Below are 21,740 nucleotides of genomic sequence, written 5' to 3'. Positions count from 1 at the left end.
GGAACAAATTGAACCCTTGATTTTAGAACGTTAAGACAATGTGCTGACCTGATGCTGTTTCAGATAGTACGATTAATCTATATACTCCTCTGATGCCATTCATACAACGGACGAATAGATAAGATTGAAACGATAGATGATGTACTTTTCGTTAATTTAATATTTTGTGTTGTACTCTGAGATTTTGGTCATGTAAAATACTTTGTGTACAGTGTATTAGTTTTTCAAAGACTTGAAGGTGAAAAAAAATACTTGTGTCTAGCTGGGCTTTGTTGCCAGGCATTCTAGAGACGCAAAGAAGTCTTCCATCTCCTTCCGGAGGAGAATGTTCCGGTTTTCTGCATCTTGCCGTCCGCGTTCTGAGTTCCTGAATCGAATCTCCAGCATGTGGTAACGTTTTCTCTCCTGATCGAGCTCCTCCTCAAGTTGATTTATCCGGGCCCAGTGCTTGGAACAGTTCTCCTCCAACCTTAAATATGAGATACAGTACATGATTAATTTCTATAGGCATCATTGGCAATTACAAATCGTCAACAGCAAAATATAAGTTCATCTTACTTGCTAATGCTGCATTCAAAGCCCACCCTTTGTGCCTGCAGCTCATGTTGTAACTCTGTGACGAGGTTTGTTGTTAGCCCATCATCAAGAGCCTGACTTGTCTCATGATTCAGTGCATTTATAGCATCACTCGGTGATATTTTTTGGTTTTGCTGCTCGGTTAATGAGATGTCAAAAACAGTCCAAATGGAAGAGGTTTCAGCAGGCAAGCTTAGCGTGGAGGAAGGGACATTGTCATAGGCGGACAGTCTGTGCGACGGGTGAAGGACTCTTTGAGCGGGTGGCGTCCAAGGGATGTCCCTTCTGTGTTCTCTTTGAGATACTTTGGTCTCTTTGAGCGAGAGGCTTGTCAAGGATCGAGGTGAGTATTTTAATTTTGCGCCAGATGAGGTGGTGTGCTTGTGTGCTTGGAGGGATGACATCCCATTCATCAGCCAGTTACTGTCACCTGTTGCTGAAACATTTCCAGCCGATCCCCCAATGTTTCCCCTCGAACCATCGGAACTGCCCTTAAAAGAGCACTTCCAAGCAGAGAGGACGTTAGATTGTGGAGTGAGGCTATCTTGTTCCTCTTTATTATCACTTGTTTGACCATTCACATTCTCCTCTGTCTTTCTCTTCACTAGAACAGTTTCATCCTTGTCCGGGGTAGTGACAGATGGTGTCAGTATATCGTCCTTGGAAGAGTTAGACAGTTGAAGACTTTCCTGAGGGGGTACCGTGGTCTCTTGTTTAAGCCATTCCACTTTCCCTTTAGAGAGAGAATTGTTTTTGCACAATGAAGGATTCTCCATCATAGTTTCAGGGTTGTCGAGCCAGTAAAGTCTGGCGTGTTCACTGATAAGCACAGTCATTAGGTGTTGCAGCTGAGGATTCCCTGTGTAAGGTTAAAGATGATCGTTATTGACGTAAAATATGGATAGACTGATGGTTTCGTTTTACCCTCCATCATGGTCACCGGATCCTCCACTCTGGGCCGAAGCAGGCTGGCTCCAAAGACAGTGGCGAGGTTCTGGATGCTCATATTATTTGCGTCAGAGTGGGACAGGACTTCATACAGAAACCTGAGCACATTAGAAGCAGCGACATCTTTAAACATGGCTGAAATTCTTTCTTATGAGAAGTTGAGTCATGATGCTGACAGCTGTGTGGGCATAGGTTGCAGGGAAAATATGCAACTCTAAACTTGTGCAGTCAATGTGATTCCCTTTACATAGATGCCTTGCACGTGGGTCGGATGAATGACAAATTTCTCATGTCAACTACTCAATCAACACTAAACAAATTATTCTGCAAGACTTACCGACAGATATGTTCAAGAAGGTTGAAGTTGACCTTTGGAAGAAAGTTCACGTGCTTGCCAAGCTCTATGATACCCTTTGGGGGAGATTAAAAAAAACTATCAAAATATTTAGAGATAACTTCAGTTATGAACTTTGACTATGAAATTGTTTTGCTTCTTTTAGCAAGAAATGTAAGAGATTAGTAATGAGATTTAAATACACCACAACACCCCACACCCACTCAAAAGAAGAGTTGTTAATTCCAAAATTAGCGCATAATGATATTTTAAGCAAAATGGGTACATAGCTAGCATTAAAAAATAGCCCAAAATTGACAATATGAAGCAAAAATAAAACGGGTTATGCCATGCTTTAGACCAGGGGTGGCTAAGTCCGGTCCTAGAGAGCCCCTATCCCAAGGGTGTCAGACTCGGGTTGCTTCGCGGGCCGCGTTAACGTCAACTCGATTTCATGTGGGCCGGACCATTTTAGATATAATATGTATTTAGATTTTTTTAAATAAATGGATTAAAAGAACTGGATTAAAAGCCCTGAATATTCAGTTTTTTATAGATCTAAAACAATTTATTTTAGCTTTTTTTTTTAAATATATTTTTAGATTTTACAAAATGATTTCGGAACTAAAAACACAGAAGAAATTGATTAAAAAATTACAATTATTGATTTTAAAGGGGGAAAATCAGGAAATTTAATATAAATCTATACTCTTCGTTTTAATTTGATCATAAAACAGAAAGTCGGCACTCATGATTTACTTTCCCGGACAACACAAAATGATGCGGCGGGCCAGATTTGGCCCCCCGTGCCGCCACTTTGACACATGTGCCCTATCCAGTCTGTTTTCAATGTCTCCCTAACCGTTAGGGTGTCTTTACCGCGCTGGGTTAAGGTTAGGTTTATGGTAAGGTTTATTATACCCCCATAAAAAAGCGTCAACACGCAGTAGAAGCTAACTTTGAACCCCAACCTTCGACTAAGGGATGACACGCTCAACATTCTACCACAAACTTTTTTTTAATTACCATTTCTCTGTCCTTGGTGATAAGCATTGCACAAGAGAGAAATTGTGCATACTTGGTGAAAGGAATCACAGGCTCAGGTAGTTCACCTAAATACAGCATGAGGAGTGACGCTACTGTGTGGACGTCAGTGGCACTGAAAGGACAGTGAGTCACATATAGTAATGACGTCTGCAGATACTATATCGAGACTGGTTGACTCACCTGTCAAACAACAAATTCTCCCCGCGATAAAATGCATCTTGCAGTTCTCGAATGTGAACGTTCTGCCCAGGGGACCTGAAAAGGCCTTCCTCTTGAAGCCCGTGTTCACGTATGAAACTCGTGCAGCGTTCCACCAGTGCAGGCACCTTTTGATGTGAACCGAATTGTCCCTCATTGAGCATAGTCTCCTCTATGTGCTGCCCGAAGATACCTAGAGCAGCAGAGCATAGGATAACTAATGATGAAACATTTTCTGAAGCACTTTTGACACAAATAAAAAAGATCTTCCCCTTTACAAATTGTCTAGTACATTTTTGTGTTCTATTTTATCACAACTGTGAGCGGATCTAAGTTGTTGGTGCAATAAAAAGTGCATTCATTGAAATATACACAGGATTTCAAGAATTATACCTCCACCGTGTAGGGCCCATATTGCTCTGTAAATTGCTCGAACCCATTCTTCTACGTCACTTCCAGAGTTGGCCATCAGTAGAAATGATTCATGGTTTCGATCGCCTTCTATGGGATCCAATGAAAAGGTCATAGAATATAATTTTGGAATGTCATGATGATGCTTTCATTAGTGTCAGCATCTCTGTAATACAGTACAAAATGGACTCTCTACAACTTCCCAGCATCATTTATCTGTCTGGCACTTTACTTTAACCAATTGAGGTAATAGTAAACTATGAAGACATCTGACCAGTTATTGAAGAATTCATGATCAAGTGTACATATGTTTTATTTTTTGTGTTTATTTTGATATAACAATTATTGCAGCATCACATTCACTTTCTCATAAATTCTCATTAGTTAACCCACCTGCAACTATTTCAAATAAATGACGCCCTGGCTCGTCCTGATTGATGGGCAGCTCACTGACCTGGCTGCCCTTTAGAGGAATAAAACCCTGGTTTAAAAAAAATGGGGGAACATTGGTATGGCAAAAGCGGTATGGCAAAAACTAGATTGGTTAATGTAATAATGGTGACATTGAACGGCCAATGCAGGTTTCTGTACTGGGATAGCTCATCATTTAGAAAGAGATAGCTAGTTCTAAATCTTGACATTGTAACACCCATTCTGTGTCAGGACTAACAAGTAGACTTTACTTTGAAGCAATAAATAGTCATATTAATCCGTAAACCTTGATTATGGATGTAGACTCAAAAATGAAGTCAATGGTAAATTACTAGCACTCAAATATTACCTGTTCTTTGGTCTCATCCTGGTCTTTGTAGAAGTACAAAGCCTCAGCCTTGAGGACAAACCAACGTAGTTGCCAGTTTTTCAAAATAATGCGTTGTCTTTTAAGCCAGCCTGCCTTGAGCACCTTCTCTTGGTCAAGAGGAGAGCAAGGCCTGGAGATACGGGATAACTCTCCAAAGACCATGCTCTTAGCGCATGCTGTTTTGGGATACAGAGCATAAGAAATTTAAATTACTCGAGAAGACATATTGGGAACATAAACCCCAAAGGAGAACATTTTTCAATGTTTTAAATGCAAACTTTTTAGATACTATCAGCATGGACATTTGACTTGGTCAAATTTATCTTGAAAATTCAAGAAAAAAAGTTTTATTGTCTATCTCATGATGACAACTACGTATACAGCTTTTTTTTTTTTTTACACGTGTGTACAATATGCAGTCATTTTGTTCGTTTAAAGTACTGTAAAAAATGTGGGATTATTTCTCACCTTGTCTAAGAATATTCTCATTTAGCAAGTCCTACAATCCTTAGATAAAGGTATCTGTAAGACTTGTGTTCAATTACTATCTTAAGAGGAGGTTCTGTAACCCACACATTTTCTAGCTTGTCTTTTCTCCATATTCATTTATGCTTAAAAAAACATTGAGTTGGTGAGTTGCCAATTGGTTTCAAAGGATAACTGTTAATATATTAAAGATATGTTGAAATTGATGAGGGTGTCACAATGACAATTACAAGATTACATCATTGTACCATCACTCAACTGTCTGCAAATATGTCACAAAAGTAAAAGTGAAGACAATGTTAATTTTTTTATCAAAGTACTGATACTATGTCATTGCAACAGGGTTTTTCTTACCTCGGCGAGCCTGTCTCATCTTGGGGCTCAGCATAGTTGTGGGTTGCATCCCTCCATTTACACATACTCTTGCAGATGCCTCGCCCTTTTACATCCCCTTGCAGCATCTCTCAAGCACTTGGACAGACTCTGCTTGATACCAGGCACGTTTCCAAGCACTTAACCCTTTGCTATCTCTTTCTGCAAATCTTTCTCCCACTAGCGCGCATTCTCTTCTAAGATGCCTGAATCCCCGCCCATCATCCCTTCCTTCCCCTCCTCCGGCTGTAAAAAATCACTGTGGTCACAAATCTATTCACCCTGACGCCCTCCAATTACTCCACCAATGTAACATGATTATGCTTCATCTATTCATGCAACCATGCACGCCGTTCTTCACAAGTGGATGTCTTACAGCCATGGAAAAAAATCTTGTGACTTGTCTTATGTCCTCTTCTCTGTGTCTGCCTCAGGAAGTAGAGCAACTTAATGGAGAAGTGAAAGCTGCTGATTTACGTGCACGTGCTATATCTTTCTCTGTCAAATGCATTTCGGGCAACTGAGCTGAAAGAAGCTTTAGCTATTACATTCGTAAAATCCAAAGGCAGGATATTGATTTCCAAATTTAAGACTATAACCTGCGACTTAGTAGTTTATTAAAAAGAATGTCCGACATTGAAAACATTTACTCATACAGGCTTGCATTCAGAAATAGTCACAATTTCAGTCCAGAGGGAAAAAAAATTGCATCATGTGACAAGACCACGCACTAATATTGCAAAATGTACAATACTAGTGACAATGTTTTCATTTAAGCATGTATATGAAGGACATTAAGTGTAAAAAGCGAGGAGCATGTCAGAGTGGGAAGAATGTGAGTCTCAGTGCATCTGCTTTTTCTCATTACCGCCAGCTAATCATATATAGCTGATGTTATTTACCTTTAATCCCTGCATTTAGTCCTCTGCACTACACTAGATTTATATTTTACAGGCGAACAAAAAAAAATCTATTAAAACCATAGACTTTAAAAGAGATCAACCACGAGATTCAGTCTTTTTAAATATGGCAGTGCAATACGCAAAGCAATGTAAAAAGCCTGTTCAAGATTTTTCCGAGTTAACTAAAATATATGAAAATATTAAATATTACTCTGAATTTGTTTTCAAACCTGAGTCCTATAGCATTTCAGCTAAAACAAGGTAAATCCAGTATCAATGCTCCCAATAGCCTTCCGATGAGGAAAAAATATCGAAGAGTGCACATAATGTACTTTGAGAGCCACACTATTGCATGTTCTACATAATACTCCACAATAACTTCATTAGCTATGCCCATAAAGTTAGGTTCAGTACAAAAGTAGCATCTGAACTTCGGCTCACAAAGAAAGTATAAGTGTTGATAGTTGAAACTTATTTATCAATATTTTATTGTGGTCGGATGTTCCAGTGGCATAAAACTTTTTTTCTCATGCTATACTAAATAATTCAGGTATCCAATGTTTCTCTGTTGTGATGAATGTTTAGTTTTTTTTCTGTCTCTAATACTATATATTTTGTCAAACTTTTATTTGCCAAACGTAATTTGCTTCAACTCTTAGATGTGTAAACTGCCCGAACTATTTTCCAAATTGCTTAAATAGTGACTAATGGACTATACACTCAGTGTATTGATTGTTGGCAAAAATACACAGTAGGATCATTTCCGATCAAATGTCTATTGAAACTCTGTTTTTGCTAGCATGCCCATTGCCCACCTGTCTTCGGCCTTCAAGCAGAAACGTCAGCACAGCGAACCAGCGTTGTCCAAGTGACCTATGTAGCCTCACATTTTCCAAGAGTCGGAAGTAAGTTGTCGTTGCTATGGCGATGGCATAAAACTGCTCTGTCAGCATCCACACCTCCCACAAGAGTGTCATGACGTTCATAAAAATCATCGTCGTGACCCAGAACTCACTCCCCAAGAACGTGAGCCAAGATGACAAATTGCCGGCTGACGACTTATCATACAGGTAACTTATTGCCATGGCGACAAATGAAAAGTGGGCTGTCACCATGGAGATGATGAAGAAGAGGAAGAGCCGGTGGTTTCCCCGACCAATGCACTGGTTAAGGAAAAGGCAGTGGTGATCGAAGTCCAGAACACACACATCGCACAGCTTGCAGTGCTTAGTGTAGTCAGGCTGGAACAACTGTGGTGGAAAGAAAATCTGGCTAGTAAGTGAGGAGCAATATTCATTAATATCATTTATTTCGATAATATATAGATCAGGGGTGCTCAAAGGTGTACTTTTCAAGGAGCCAACTTTGCGCGATCTACCCTTTTTTTCAGGGCTCCTGACAAATCTCAGCAGTTATGTACCGTATTTTCACGACTATAAGGCGCACCACATTATAAGGCGCACCCTCAATGTATGACACATTTTATTTTTTTTCCATATATAAAGCACACTGAATTATACGGCGCCCTGTCTATTTTGGAGAAAATTTAAGACTTTTAAGTGCGCCTTATAGTCGTGAAAATACGGTATGCTGATATACCTGATGCCAGCAAGACCTGACAGTGTAGGCCGGTAGTAATCGTGCTTGGACTCGCGATGGTGCTGTTTTCCAGCTCAAGTCCCATATCAAATTTTACTACAAATCCAATCCTTGGATCAAATCTTACTGTCGTGTGATCTATCAATATTATCTTAGGGATCGACTGGTAGCTCATGATTGATGTATTGAGCACCCCTGATATAGATACTGTGACTCATGTGTAGTCTTACCTCACAGTAGGGACAGAACCTGTGGGGGCTCTGGTTCTTCCCTACTAGGTCAGCAATGCAGGAGAATTGAGGATCGGCATCCGCGCACTCCAGTGTCCCGGGATCCTGAGTCAGAAGCCTGCAGAACAAACTGAGGACTATGCAGAATTGGAAAGTTGACACCTGAAACAGGACATGACTCGGCCATGCATGTTTATGAGGTTAAGGATAATGCTTTATACACTTTGGAAACAGAATTCTAAAGATGATCTTGGCAGGTATTTGCAGTAGCTTTTTTGTGGTTGTATTTTGTAACATGCTATAATATCCATGTCAGCATACTGCACAAAACCAGACATGAGCCATGGCAATAAGTTACCTGTATGATACCGGTATGTGTCAATCCTATATACGTGGTACAAAATGTCTGTCCAAAAATGCTCTAGGAGGATATTGGGTGTTATTTTCCCATAAAAGCAGAACAGCGAGTGAAGCAAGCCAGCTATGAGGGTTCCCAGGTAAATTGGGTTTGGCAACCTAAAAGAAAGATAGTGGCTATATGAGAAAAGACATACAACACACCAGAAATTGGGATTATCATATATGTAGCAAACATGGGGCAAGGTTTGTCAAACCTTTGATATGTCGCCATGCGGTGGTGCTGCATGAAAATGCTTCTGGCCAGCCAGGGGAAGAGTAAACCACATAGGAGACACCCATAAGAGCCCAACGTGGCTGCCATCAGCAGAATGGTGGTTCCACACAGGCTTGGAAAAAACAGTGTCCAGTAGTACAAAACTGTAAGGGCACAAAATATATCAATTGTATGTTTTGAGTTTTAGATTTAATTGTCACCGTTGTGCAATATACTTGATATACTCTACAAATTATATTTACCTTGGGACTCTTTGGGCTTGTGGTGGATTGGCATTTTCATGTATTTCATCAGTAGTTTGGTGAGCTGCTGGTGCCTACAAAATGAAAGCACAACAGAACTATATGTATACTGTCATTCTTTGCCTAGTTTATTGTCTACTATGCATGTTTTTCTTTGGGAGGGTTACAAATATCTTCAGTTTTACTCGATTTTTGCTCAACGCCACTAAATTTGGAATCGAACCGACGCACCCAATCTTGCTTCATTCTCACCTAAAAGTTTTCCCCTGTTTGCTGAGGTCCAGTGGCATAAGACCATAGAGGTTTTTCTCATGAAGGAGCCTGCACCCAGCTTTTTGTAACAAAATCCAGCAAACCTCCACACAGCCACGCTCTGCTGCAACATGTAATGAAGTTTCACCCTGTTGGTCCACAGCATCCACGGCACAACGCTGAAACATAAAGGATCAAATGGGCACAAACAAATATGTAAGTTGACTGAAATTACCACTCAAAATCCTCTTACATAATACACTAGTGTCTATTCCAAATTGTAAGACCTGGCTATCATTTCAACAGGTTTGTAAGACAATTTTGGTTGAAAATGCTCAGAATGTACTTTTTCAAGCTATTTTGTTGGTCCTGTGCAATGTTCCCTCTAAGCTGCGCACATCCGCAATTGCGCACTACTCTCGTCTTTTCTGTGCAAAGCAAATCATATGGAGCGCACAAAATAAAATCCCAATTTTTTTTTTATTTTTTATTTTTTTTTAGCTGTGAGGCTGACGCGCGAACCACTTATCCGCCGGGCTGCCCATTCATAGATATTAATAATTACATTTTATTATTACTAAATCATTTATGTGTAGTAGACATCCCCCTGCTTATGGCAGGTGTGATACTGGTGTGTGCCCATAGCGAGCAATGATGATGTTGCTCACAGGGAGGTTGTCTTTCTGCCCAGACAAACAAAAAAATAGAAGGAACATTGGTCCTGTGGCACATTCTCATTAATACGTAGTTGACTGGTTTTAATTTTAATAGTTAAATTTCTGGGTCTGACTGGAAGTTATGAAAATATAGCTTGTTCAGAAAATGGCTACCTATTAAGTAGATACAGAAAAATGTGCTGCATTAATAGTTACCTGGTTTCTCAGGAGGTATTCAACCATATCTGTGTTTCCAGTTGACACGGCCAAGTGAAGGGGGGTCACCTGGTGCATATCTGTGTCTTTGAAACAGAACATTTCTGTCTCTGACAAATAATGCACTGCAAGACTGAGAAATGTCAATCCATAGATTTATAATCAAGTTGTGACAATTTGACTTTAGTGGGTGAATTTACTTACATGCTGCCGCCGATCACCGCATAATGCAAAGAGGACTTTCCTTGAAAATCTCTGACACGCAAATCAGCCCCATGCTGTATCATTTTATGAATGATGTCGATGTTTCCTTGCCTACACCCAGAAATGATCAGATCATCTGTTTTTCAATAGACAAAAATAATCAAACATCAGAGACCTGAAATACCTGCAGGCAAAGTGAAAAGGCGACTGTCCAGCATCGTTAGTCAGGTTGGGGTCCGCGCCGTTGCTGAGGAAATTATCAACTAGGGCCCAGTTACCATGGAGAGCAGCAAAGTGCAGCGGAGAGAAGCCACCCCAGCCTTGATGAAGATGAATAAAAACAGATTTCAAATCTTTGTAAATCAATGGTTGCACTGACATTATATTAATACTGTATATACATTTGATGGATCATGGATGGAAATCGTATAAGTGATTAGCATACTGACAACCACTCAAAACTTTCCACATGCTTTCTCATACAATTTAGTCATTATTTCTATTCTTTCTATCCTCACAAGGGAGACACCCTGAATTGGTTGCCAGCCAAACGCAAGGCACAAGGAGACAAACAACCAAACACACTCATACCTAGAAACAATTTAGTGTTTAACCAGACTACCATGCATGATTTTGGAATATGTGGGAGAAAACCAGACTAGCCAGAGAAAACCCACACAGGCACACATGGAACATGCAAAATCTACACAGGACAAACCCACCAGGGTTAACCAGTCTTGCACCATGCATTTCTCATACTAATGACTAATAATCTCATCTAGATTATATTTATTTTGCTAAAGAAAAAGGTGAATAATATCAGTACTGACAGCAACTTACTATATTTGACCTCACATAGTATGTAGTATGTTGAAAAGGTTTGGCCAAGATGCACATACTACTATTTTACGAAGAAATGGTACTTAAAAGTTAAAAAGGCAACCATTTAAAGAGAATGCCTTTTACAAAGTAAAGCATTTGTAGTTTGGCTCCTGCTGTTTGGCCAAAAAAAAAGGCAATGTTTACATAAGGTGCGGGAGTGATGCCAGTCTACTTTATGACTACTATTTAGAGGTCCTTGAACTAAACACTGACTGGATCAAATAGTGCAACACTGTCAGCGTACCACTTTCACTTCACTCTGGCAACTCTTGTTTCATGCCTGCGTGTTTTGAACGCAATACAAATGCACAGATCAGTGGTACAATTTCTGCTTCAGGGATTGCAATTATGTTATCATTAAGTTTTCATTAATTCACGAGTTTGACAAGTTCAAGTTCACAATTGTAAATGGTGTTAACTGACAGTTACATTTGACTTTGTATTGGCCTTTTTCACGTGGTCCATTTCAAAATACGTACTATACATTTTCCATAAAATTGACAGTTAAAAGTGCAAACCTAATTACATTTATGTACTTACCTTTTTGTCTAAGAACCGATCGGTCATTTTGAATGATGTACATGCATTGTTCAAGGTCTCCTCTCTGTATAAAAGCAAATATGTCCCCGTTACCCAGGGAACTTGAAGGCATCTGATGCATTGTTGGAGCTTCAGATGCGCTTGTCTGCTTACTGTTCTACTCTGACAAAAGAAACAAAATATAAAAGATATCTCAGGCGATCTGCTTCTTGACCCATTTCATTAAATATGCTAGAGCGGAGGGGAAAAAATTGTGATGACAGAAGAGACGCGGGGGCCGAGCTTAATGCTACACTTCAAGCAACTGACAGACCGCGCCCGAGGCATCTGAATGGTTGAAATCTCCCACATGACCAGCGATGTATACGGAAACGTGAAATCCAGAATTAACCAATAACCAAACGTTTTACACAGGGTGCTTGTTTTTGCTTGATGTTTTCATGGGTACGGCGTGTTATTTACTTTGGTTCAGGCCCCTTGTCCAGCAGGTGGCAGTAACGCTCTGGTCTGCAGCTGCCATCTTAGGACAGAACCAGTGATTTATTCATTCATTTCCGGAGCCGCTCCTACTCATAATGGTCGCGGGGGTACTGGAGCTTACCCCTGCCAATAGGCAATAAGCGGGGTACACGCTTAATTGGTCGCCAGCCAATCACAGGGCACAACACCAATAACCATGCACATGGGGCCTAAGTGCTTACCACTATTTCACCCAGTTAAGTCATTTTTGTTTTCAATATTTGATATTTTAAAATGTGCACTCATTTACAATATTCGTCATTATTTTAATATCAACTGTCTTTGACAGTTTCTTTGCTAACAATAATACATGAAAGGCAGCCGGAGCCGAGGATTTAGAGCCAATATCGAATTTAAAACAAATTTCTCCATGACAGAACTGCATGTTCACCTAAAATTAAAACAATCCTTTTAACTTCGTAGTAACCCTCCCCTGGCAATAAGTAATCTTACTTATAAATGCAAGTAATTTTCTGGCCTATGCTTTGCAATTAAAAATAAGCATTTATTTTAAAAAAAGACAGAAAGTCCAGGTTCAAGCTTTTATTGATGTCTGCAGTACATCCTCATCCAGATATTTAAAGAGCTCCTGTTATTCTCCTTAAATGATTCATACATTTTTTGTAACACTTAAAAATAAACAAAGAAAAATGGTCACATTCCATTTTTAAAACTTATTTTACTTAACTTTTTTAATTATATATCTCTTCAATAGAAGGTGTTCGATCCAAAGAAAATAAATTTTAAAAAAAACAAAACAAGGCACATGTTGCCCTTATGGTAAACATTTGCTACTTCCTAAGGCAGACCTCCTGTTACCTCCTCTGACTCCGCTGGGCCTGTTTCAGTAAAGTGTCGAAGTCTAGTGTCTTCATTTTACCTGGTGCTGATGCTGGTTCATGGTCTCTGCTAGAATCTGAAAGGCAACAAGGGCAATGAAAAGGAAGCAGGAGGTTGATAGCATCCATAGATCTTGTGTTGCTTGCTACCTAGATCAGAATAGGTGGTTTTGCAGAACTGCCGCCTTCCACCAAAGCACAGCTCAAATGGCAGCTCGTCTGGATTGCGCAGCTTGCTTCCTTTCTCAATGGCATTAAAGGCATCCTTGGTATCGTAGTAAGTCACAAACCCGTAGTTGTCCCTGTAATACATAAATGTATGAGGAGCTACTGATAGATGACTAGATCACTTCACCATCATTATTTCATAGTGAATCATTTGTGACTTGCTTTTAAAAGAGCGACCTGGGAGTAAAAGCCAGGAGGCCCCAGTTATGAGCAGGCCTGCTTATGCTTTAGCACTGTATCTTGACCCAATTAGTCACTGAAGAGACCAAAAGGGTTCAGTTACAATGCAACATTGCAAGGAAAGTGAGCCAGAGCACTTACCCATGTTCCCTAAAGTGCAGAGTACAATCTTCCACCTCACCAAAATAGGAGAAACGCTCCCTGAGCTCCCTTTGGGTCATTGTGCCTCGAATTCGACCAACATAAACTACCCGCCTCTCCTCCTGTAAAATTATTTTCCCCAATTGAATTTCACAATATCAAGTACTTGAAAAAATTCTGCCACTCAAATCTTCAAACTTACAATGGCTTTGTCCTTTCGAGACTTCACATCATCATCAGCGTATCCACAAGTATTCCGATATGAAGGACTAAAGAAGGAACATCTTTAAGCCAAATTCAGCGTCTCTAAGAAACATTTGCAGTTAATTTGTACCTATAAACTGCTCCGGCTTTCCTCCACGGCACTCGTCTTGAGGGAGAATGAGATCGTGATCTTGAGCGACTCCAAGAACGCGAGTTAGAAGAAGAATAGGAGTATTTTCTCCTCCTCCTCGGAGAGCTAGATACAGAGGAGCGCGAAGAGGAACAGGATGAAGAGCTAGATCTGCTACGAGAGCCAAGATGATTAAACCTAAAGAAGAAGAAAAGAAGGGGGCGTGATAAATCACAAGCTAAAAGGAATTCGGATGAGACGCAATATGGATCAAACCTCTTCTTGGATGGCAATTGAGATCTCGACAGGTAAGGATCTGATTCTAAGCTGCTGGACACTGACGGAGTGTCTCGAGATCTTCGTTTTCGCCCTCTCTGTTTTGGGGTGGGGCTGCGAGAGGCAGTATGTCGACAATACGACCTCTCCATAGGCCTTTTCCGAGGAGTGCTTTCGGTCAATTTATTCTCCTCACGAGCTGGAGAAGCTTCAGGTGTCTCCAGAACAGAGGATTGTCCCATTCCATTAACACCATTAATCAAACTCTCTGAAGGTGAAGATGAGACTTCTATGCTGGGGTTTGATTCACAGGTTGTAGCCTGGACACATGGCGGTGTTGTATTGGCTGCACCAGGGTGTTTGGTGAGTTTAATTATTATCTGCTGTTTCACTTTCAACTGTTTGCCTGCTTCGGAAGTAGGAGCCTTGTCCCTAGTGGCCAAGCAGTAGTCATGATCCAGGCACACAATGTCATAAGACACAGGGGGAGCAGCCACGGCAGGCTTGATGCGGAATCTGGCTGTGGTCAAAGGACGAGCTTCTATGTGAATAGCCTTGTAAGGGTTCGTTTTGGATGACTGTGGAGGTTTGGCCTTTCCCAACAAAGAAATAGGAGTCAGTGGTTTCCACATCTGGTGTGGAGGGGTGGCAGGAGGAGTCAAAGCTAAAAGAAAAGGCGCAACATTACTACACTAGATAATTAACGGTCACTTAACTGATGATGTATGTGTATGGCGATTAAAGAGTACGTACAGTGACAATAAAACAAGAGAATGTACATTAAAAACACCCATTGAGGGTGAGACACTACCGGTCAAAATGGATTGGAGATGTCTATTCCCCCCAATCTCAGCTAAAAGCTTTAAGGCAGTTAGCCAATTGTGATTCAAACCTTTGGTTAAACTTGCATCTAAATTCTTTAAATTTTGAGTTTTCTTTGAAAATGTCTTAACTGGTCATTCGCAGTGTGTAAAGTCAATATGCCATACTTAAGAAGATGGTAGGGGGAAAAAATAGAATGGAAGTTAACAGTAAATATTCTTAATTAAGATAACTGACAAACTAGAAAAACATTTAGGCTGAAGTAAAAATTAAAAAGTTTTAGTAATTTCAAATATTTTTTCATAAACTGATGCCAGTTTACGTGAGAGTTTTGGTTTTTCTCATGAAAATTGTGAATATTTTCCCTATTATTCCTATCCACAAATCTACACATGTTGCTCTGTTAAGTTTACTTGCTCAAAAAATAAACATGATTTAGTGACATTAGATTAGATTTTCCATGTCACATTTCTGGTGTCAAAACTATCAAGTTACGCCAGGGGTGTTTTTTCATTTTTAACTTATTGTATATCCGGTATTATTATTATTAGTTTAGGTAAAATATCATTTCTTTGAGAAGTACAGTATTTTTGAGAACAAACTAAATAATAACTATCTTTTTAAGTCTGTCCAGTGTTGGGAAAGTATGAATTTTTATAAAACGTTTTTATTTACTGTGATTGATAAATACCAATTACCTGCAGGGCTTGAAAGGTCATTGGCTCTGACACGTTCCACAACTGTTCTGTCACGGGAAAATTCGGCACTAAAACGTGAGCAAATAAATTAATTATTCACCTGTATTTTGTAGGACCGGAATGTCTATAGATTTGGCTGTGAATCCCAAAGTAGTAGCCCATACCAAGGGCAATTACTAAGGGCTGAGTTTAGCGGCAGGTCTTGGCAAAAATATCACTCACACATGTACAAATGGATACATGTAGCATACATTTAGTCCATCACACCCACAGAGCAGCATGACTGCTGTAGGGTAACTCACCTAGAGTTTCCTACAGCTGCTACTCTACCACAGACCTCCGGTAGAGTTTGTTGTTCTTTGGCTAAAAATGAGAGCGAGGGAATGGCAGAAGAATAATTTATTAGAGAATACAAATGGTAGTGTCAGGTACAGTGCTGCTACCACAAAGATATTGGGAGGGCTCAATAAATCAATTAGTTCTCTGCACATATTGTCCAATTCTTCTATAGTTTTGCAAGAATATCTTATTGTACATTTCTGTTAGACTAACCCACACAACCGGTTAGTGATATAATTTAGTGAATATGGTGTGATATTATATATAGTAAAATCAATACTGTTTAAACATTCATTAAGATTAAAATATGCTCTCTGCTACAGGTCAGGCAAAAAAACATTGTCATTCATATTCAGGGTTAATTTTCAGTTCTGTGGTATTTGGGGTTGCCAACTCCCTAACAAAAGGCAAACCTCATTGATAAAGCTGTCCGGCATAATAACCGACATCCTTTAGTTCTTTTACTGCATGTGGGAAGTGATGTTTTTTTGGGGGACTCAAATAATTCGGTGCAAATTAATGATCAATGTATTGTTGGATTGTTGTTACTTTTTAAATTGAATTTAAACTTTGTAAATCAAAAATATGAATAAATGTCAGTGTTGGCAAAATGTTAAGATGTTAACTCTGGAAAATGTTGCTGTGACACCAAAGCACTAAGTGCTAAAGAGCCCATTGACCCAAGTCAACGTTAAAAAGGGACAAACTAACATTATAAAAACATGAGTTACAAGTGCAGGCCAAAAATCGGGCACACAATTCTCCTTTCATAACGTTGTGTTGATCAGATTAAACAGTAACCTATTAAAAAAAACAATAACTTCAATGGAGTAGCAAACGGAATAAATGGCTCACCTTGCGTTTCCTCAAACTGTTCCAAAAGGCTGGTTAGATCGGCTGCCTCAATACCTACAAAACACAATTGGGTGTGAATAAAATCACAAATGCATACTGAAGATAGAACAGCATTTGGAAACAAGGGCAAAACAGTTATTAAACATGCCAAAGCAATGACCTTGAATGTTTGCTTTAGTCCTAAACAATTATGTCATGACATTCGGGTTGAATTTGAGTGAGTTGTCTCTCTCATTTCAATGTGCATTTTAGTTACTATTACTCATAGTGCAATTCTTAAGCTCACCCATCTCAGTGGTGAAAGACTCAATCAGCTCCTGTTTGTGGCTCTTTGCCTTCGGAGCTCCGGTTTGTGTCGCAATTTGTGGTTTCAATTTAAACACAAAATGTTTAGTGTTCATTCTTGAAGGATTCAAGGGAGAAATAGAGGGAGTAGAACTTGGTTCAGCATTTGTTATTGGGGCCTTTACAGAAGTGTTGTGATTGTTTGAGGGATGAGTGAATTGGGGAATGACCTCTGGAACATTCTTGCAACGTGGGATCTTCTCCAGTGGAGTTGAAGGAAGAACGGTAGCAGCAGAGTTGCACTGGATTGGCTTTGTAGTGGCTTTGACCAACTGTGAAGAATTCTCCGAGACTCGAGTCATTTCTTCTGGCAGTTTACAACACTTGTCCTTTGATTGGTTGACAGGCTTGGAAGCAGGGTTACAAGAATTAGGTGTAACAGATGAAGGTTTTTGAGGCACATTTGGCTTTGAAGTCAATACTCCTTTGAACAATTTTGAATGTGTAGGAACTGTAGTAGTGGTCTTAGTTGATGCCACGATATAGGCTGGTGGCACTAACAGTGCTTCAGGTGTGGCCGGGGCACATTGTCCTCGGGGTTGCCAGGCAGGTTTTACATCAACAACCTCCTTTGCAGCTTTAAAGGTGGACCAGTGCAGATCTCTTGGGCTGGGGTGTGTCAAGCATGGGATAGGGGGCAATTCTTTGGGCGGCTCAGGCAGGCTGGGCCACTTAGTGCTGTTGTCACTTTGTATTTCCAACACAACGGGCTTCTTCTGCAGCCGGAGCTGTCGGTACTCGGCCAGCGTGAGGGACTTTGGCTTTGGCTCTGGCTCAGGAGTGGCAGTTGCCATATGCGGAAGAGCCTCATCTAAAGACGGCGATGTGATTAGAGCAGCTGCTGGATTGCTGGAAGACACCAAAGATGGTTGGCTGGAGCACTCGGCAGGAGCTTGATACACCTGTTTGGACATTTTATCTGGCTCCTGGGAGAAGACTGGTGTGGCTTCACTTTTAGCTAGCTCAGATTTTAACAATCCTGTGGTCTGTGGAGACACACACCTAACACCTTTCACATTAGATTCAGGAGTCGAAGTGGTCATTTCTGCTTGGAAACTTATTTCCTTGTGTTTTATGGAAAACTGTGTAAGGCCTGGTGGTGGGGCCTTATGCATTTTATTTTTCTTATGTTCTTTGAGATGCTTTTTTTCTCTCTTTTGAGATGATTCTCGGTTTCTCCTTGTGGCACTCCTAAGGACTCTTTGGACAGATGGATCACTTTTCTTACATTTCTTTCTTTTTTCCCTATGTGATTTTCTTACCGCTATAGTGTCTTCCTTCTGGATCTTAATCAAAAGGCTATGTTTCTCCTTTGAACACAAGGCAGGAAAACTCTTTGCTTCCTGACAAAATGTGCCGTCTACATCGTCATCAACAACTATATGCTCTGAGCTGTCAGACCCAATATCATCTTCAATTATCTGATTTTCCATTCTTGAGGGTTCGAATGGCTGAGGAACTGAGGGGTCTTGGATGCTCAGGACCTGCTCTCCATTTGAGCCCTGTTTGACCACTTCTATTGCAATCTCCTTTTCAGGCAAAATCTGCATGCTCATATTATCTTCCCCGCAAATGGTCCTGCAGTAGGGATGCATGTGTTTAACCAAGTCACAGAGGCTGACTGAAAGACTGTCACTATGCTCCTGATCAACAATAACAGGAAACGGGATGGTATGGCCTTCCTCGCCCGACAAGGTGCAGTCAGACGGTATAGTGGACATTAGTGGGCTCAAAGTAAGAGAGCCAAGATCATCTTCTTCCCCATCACTTCTCTGCAGGGAGTCTGTCATCTTAGGGAGGCTCTGAGTACAAATAGGAGGTAGTTGTTATAACGTAATGGAATGGTACGTACTAGGAGTATATCCACTATTTGTGTGGAACTACCTTTCCAGTGGATAGCGGTCTTGAATTTAAAGAGGCTTTCTCTGGATGGTACCGTGGCATACAGAGTGCTCTCCTGTGCTACAATGTGGAAAAAAACAATAAGCAAATTGACATTTTCCCACTTTGGGGGCCAATTAAACATACTATAATCATCGTCATTTTACTTCCATCTTGAACTGGGTCCAGTATGGGGGTTGGTTGTCCAAAATAAAAATTAAATTCGAGGGAGAGTTTGAGTTAGGAATGACAGTTGTACACTAACCGGTGAGTGATCCCTGCCCAGATCGGACAACAGGTCTGATTCAGGCAACGTGTCAAATGGGGACGGGTTCTCATCATCCATACTGTCGAGGATCTCTGCCAGAGCAGTTAAAAGTGTAGTTTCACCCGCTTCGTCAAGTCCTTTATTCTGAAAGATATTAACAAGTTGAAGACCAAGAGTTTACCAAACAACATACACAAAATTTGTGTCAAGGCACAATAATTAAAAATGTGTTAACTTTGTCTAAGATGTCTTGTGTTCTTGTGAACTTACCTCTACAGACAGTGTGTCATCAAAAATAGAAAGGATGGAGGGGTCCAAGCAGTTTTGAAGAACCTCCAGTGTTTCTCCAGAGCACAAATCAGTGGCCTTCAAAGACAACAAAGATATCAAAAATGTAATCATGTGCAATACACTGAATTGTATTTACATGACTGACTTTTAGCTATACACAGTATTCCTGTCTTCTTTGCTTATGTGCAAATTGATTCTGACTTTCTGAGAGAATATTGGAACAGCCGCAAGAAAGCACAGTTCATTGTACAAACCATACCAGAAAAAAATCAAAACAACAAGGCATCAATTAGCTAACTCTACAAAAACTCTTCCTGTCCATTCATTCCTACACCCTCTTTGGTGTGCAGATTTAAGTGGATAAAAAATACCTCGATCACAGTGTGCATGATGTCACTAACAAGCTAAGTTTGCAAGTCCTTTGTTGCATCTATGGAAATATACACCCAGAAGCAGAAATTGATCAACTAATCAATGATCAATATTTTGATGTAAGCGATGAGTTTTATTTATTTTTTTAAATGAAGGGTTAAAACAGGTTGAAGATCAATAGAGTAGGGGCGGGGCATGTGTGCAATCTTTGGCTCTTGGCTATTCCCATACATATTTCAAATCTGAAGCAGGGCGTGGTTGAATGTCTTCCCAAAAAACAGATTTGAAGACCACCTAAACAACCTAAAGGTCCTAAGGTGTGAATATGCATGTCAACATTTGAAGATCTTTTTACCCTGCGATTATCTGCCAGTAGACCTAATCTTGAGTTTAGATAACCCAAACACAACTGCATTGAAAAGCAGGGTGTGAACTAAAAAACAAAACAAACAAACACGAGTATCCAATTTAATCAATCAAACTAATGAACTCATCCTCTGTTCACCCACAATTGATCAAGAAAACCACGTGTTTATATTCACACGCGTCATCAAAAATGGGATGTTTGAGCCTTCACGCTTCTCGTCCACGCGGCGGAAGTTGAATACCCACGTGTGATACTAATATACTATTATTTACATTTAGGCTTGCGCTAAATTCAAAGGTTTGGGCATTATGTGGAGATTAACTTTACTACACGAACTGCACACAGCGTTAATAGTGGCCTACAAATTTACAAATTTTTGAGTCTTGTGCGCATGCGCTACGGCGTAAACGTGATTCATCTCCACCAAAGCACATGTGGTTGTTTTACTATTGTCACACAACCGATAATATTTTTTTAGAATAAACATTTTGTTGAAGGTGTGTTGATTAAAATGCAACGTCTACAGTAGACATGTACAACAACCACGATGCGGCTCAAATGATGACACACCACTGCACCAATTTGGCAGACTATACATTTAGAGCGATTTAACTATAAAGCCAATCGTGTTGAAAATAGAATATAATTCAAGTCTGGCTTTTTTTCTTCACGGAAATATGATTTTGTCGAGGGAATCCCAGATCGTGCATGCTACCAAGCTAGCCGGCACGTTTTCATGATGTCAACACGTGTGAATGAATCTACATCAGCAGCATTACAACCAAATGCTGCTAACCGGTTTGTATGAAATCCATGTTAAAGAAGAGCATAACCAAGTTAACTCTTTTAACTATAACAAAGCCCAATTGTCACATATACAGTTTGGCCTTTCTAATACTTTATTAGATTTGAAAGCAGTTGCGGTGCCGGTTTACTGAAAAGCTATTCGACGAGAAGCCCACACGGCGAAACGCTAGCCACAATACATTGTTTAAGTAATATAATAGCTCCACCATATGCCATAAATATACGTGTAAACTGTAAAAAAATAAGTGTCTCAAACACTGCTGTGGTGAGGTCCGAGTAACATCCACGTGTCACTTCTGCAAGCGTATTTTTTAGCTTGTGCGCGGCTGGGTGCACATATAAAGGCCAACATTAGTAATAATTAGGTCATCCGAAAGAATGTTACAAGTTATAACATATCTGTTACCTCGCCGAATGTATCCAAGGCGAAAAAATCCATATTGCTTGCTGTTAAGATATCCTCGCCTGCGCCCCAGCGCAACGCCATCTTGAAAGTTTACTCCCTTACTAGCACATGTGCCAGTGAAAAGCCACCCGGCACCAGATACGCCAACTCAAGTTCCCGGCAAAATGACGTCAAATGACGCGAGGCGGAAGAATCAACGGTAAAACAGTCACGTTTTGTAGTTCTTTTTCAAAGAGAAGGC

The 21,740-nt window shown here is 40.2% G+C and overlaps 3 protein-coding genes and 1 non-coding gene across 4 annotated transcripts; all 4 read right to left on the bottom strand.

Moving 5' to 3' along the window:
* Positions 1-223: 223 nt before the first annotated feature.
* arhgap22a (Rho GTPase activating protein 22a) lies at positions 224-5,331 on the bottom strand. Its single transcript, XM_077613441.1, has 10 exons — positions 5,157-5,331; positions 4,296-4,446; positions 3,908-3,995; positions 3,497-3,604; positions 3,086-3,296; positions 2,885-3,017; positions 1,862-1,935; positions 1,501-1,622; positions 559-1,435; positions 224-469 (listed from the first exon to the last, which is right to left on the bottom strand). Exons 1-10 carry the CDS (start codon positions 5,261-5,263, stop codon positions 259-261), a joined length of 2,082 nt encoding a protein of 693 aa, XP_077469567.1. The 5' UTR covers positions 5,264-5,331; the 3' UTR covers positions 224-258.
* Positions 5,332-5,774: 443 nt separating this feature from the next.
* Positions 5,775-11,850, bottom strand: LOC144085142 (uncharacterized). Its single transcript, XM_077614182.1, has 10 exons — positions 11,532-11,850; positions 10,294-10,429; positions 10,110-10,220; positions 9,906-10,038; positions 9,034-9,212; positions 8,782-8,855; positions 8,520-8,682; positions 8,339-8,421; positions 7,906-8,096; positions 5,775-7,326 (listed from the first exon to the last, which is right to left on the bottom strand). The coding sequence occupies exons 1-10, from the start codon at positions 11,650-11,652 to the stop codon at positions 6,844-6,846; spliced, it is 1,674 nt and encodes a 557-aa protein (XP_077470308.1). The 5' UTR covers positions 11,653-11,850; the 3' UTR covers positions 5,775-6,843.
* A 728-nt stretch (positions 11,851-12,578) lies between these two features.
* LOC144084889 (uncharacterized) lies at positions 12,579-21,681 on the bottom strand. Its single transcript, XM_077613698.1, has 14 exons — positions 21,500-21,681; positions 19,527-19,622; positions 19,254-19,400; positions 18,992-19,069; positions 17,049-18,909; positions 16,763-16,816; positions 15,871-15,931; positions 15,569-15,636; positions 14,049-14,712; positions 13,773-13,970; positions 13,641-13,707; positions 13,439-13,560; positions 13,040-13,191; positions 12,579-12,966 (listed from the first exon to the last, which is right to left on the bottom strand). Exons 1-14 carry the CDS (start codon positions 21,578-21,580, stop codon positions 12,866-12,868), a joined length of 3,750 nt encoding a protein of 1,249 aa, XP_077469824.1. The 5' UTR covers positions 21,581-21,681; the 3' UTR covers positions 12,579-12,865.
* Positions 13,267-13,407, bottom strand: LOC144085197 (small nucleolar RNA SNORA50). The gene has a single exon (XR_013304057.1). It is a non-coding gene; the product is annotated as a small nucleolar RNA SNORA50 (small nucleolar RNA).
* Positions 21,682-21,740: the final 59 nt, after the last annotated feature.

Source organism: Stigmatopora argus, chromosome 11 (assembly GCF_051989625.1).
Source record: "Stigmatopora argus isolate UIUO_Sarg chromosome 11, RoL_Sarg_1.0, whole genome shotgun sequence".
Lineage (NCBI taxonomy): Eukaryota > Metazoa > Chordata > Actinopteri > Syngnathiformes > Syngnathidae > Stigmatopora > Stigmatopora argus.
The sequence above is the reverse complement of the archived record's forward strand: the minus strand, read 5'-3'. Positions and strand labels throughout refer to the sequence as shown.

Excerpts from the sequence above, each read along its gene's own strand:
- arhgap22a (XM_077613441.1), bottom strand. The coding sequence starts at position 5,263 with ATGCTGCAAGGGGATGTAAAAGGGCGAGGCATCTGCAAGAGTATGTGT. Across the intron at positions 1,936-2,884 it reads TCACCAAGGACAGAGAAATG|GGTATCATAGAGCTTGGCAA; the intron begins GTAATTAAAAAA and ends TCTCCCCCAAAG. Across the intron at positions 1,436-1,500 it reads TCCGGTGACCATGATGGAGG|GGAATCCTCAGCTGCAACAC; the intron begins GTAAAACGAAAC and ends AACCTTACACAG.
- LOC144085142 (XM_077614182.1), bottom strand. The coding sequence starts at position 11,652 with ATGCATCAGATGCCTTCAAGTTCCCTGGGTAACGGGGACATATTTGCT. Across the intron at positions 9,213-9,905 it reads AATACCTCCTGAGAAACCAG|CGTTGTGCCGTGGATGCTGT; the intron begins GTAACTATTAAT and ends TTTATGTTTCAG. Across the intron at positions 8,856-9,033 it reads AAACAGGGGAAAACTTTTAG|GCACCAGCAGCTCACCAAAC; the intron begins GTGAGAATGAAG and ends TTCATTTTGTAG.
- LOC144084889 (XM_077613698.1), bottom strand. The coding sequence starts at position 21,580 with ATGGCGTTGCGCTGGGGCGCAGGCGAGGATATCTTAACAGCAAGCAAT. Across the intron at positions 18,910-18,991 it reads GACCGCTATCCACTGGAAAG|AGCCTCCCTAAGATGACAGA; the intron begins GTAGTTCCACAC and ends ATTTGTACTCAG. Across the intron at positions 15,637-15,870 it reads GCAGCTGTAGGAAACTCTAG|TGCCGAATTTTCCCGTGACA; the intron begins GTGAGTTACCCT and ends CTCACGTTTTAG.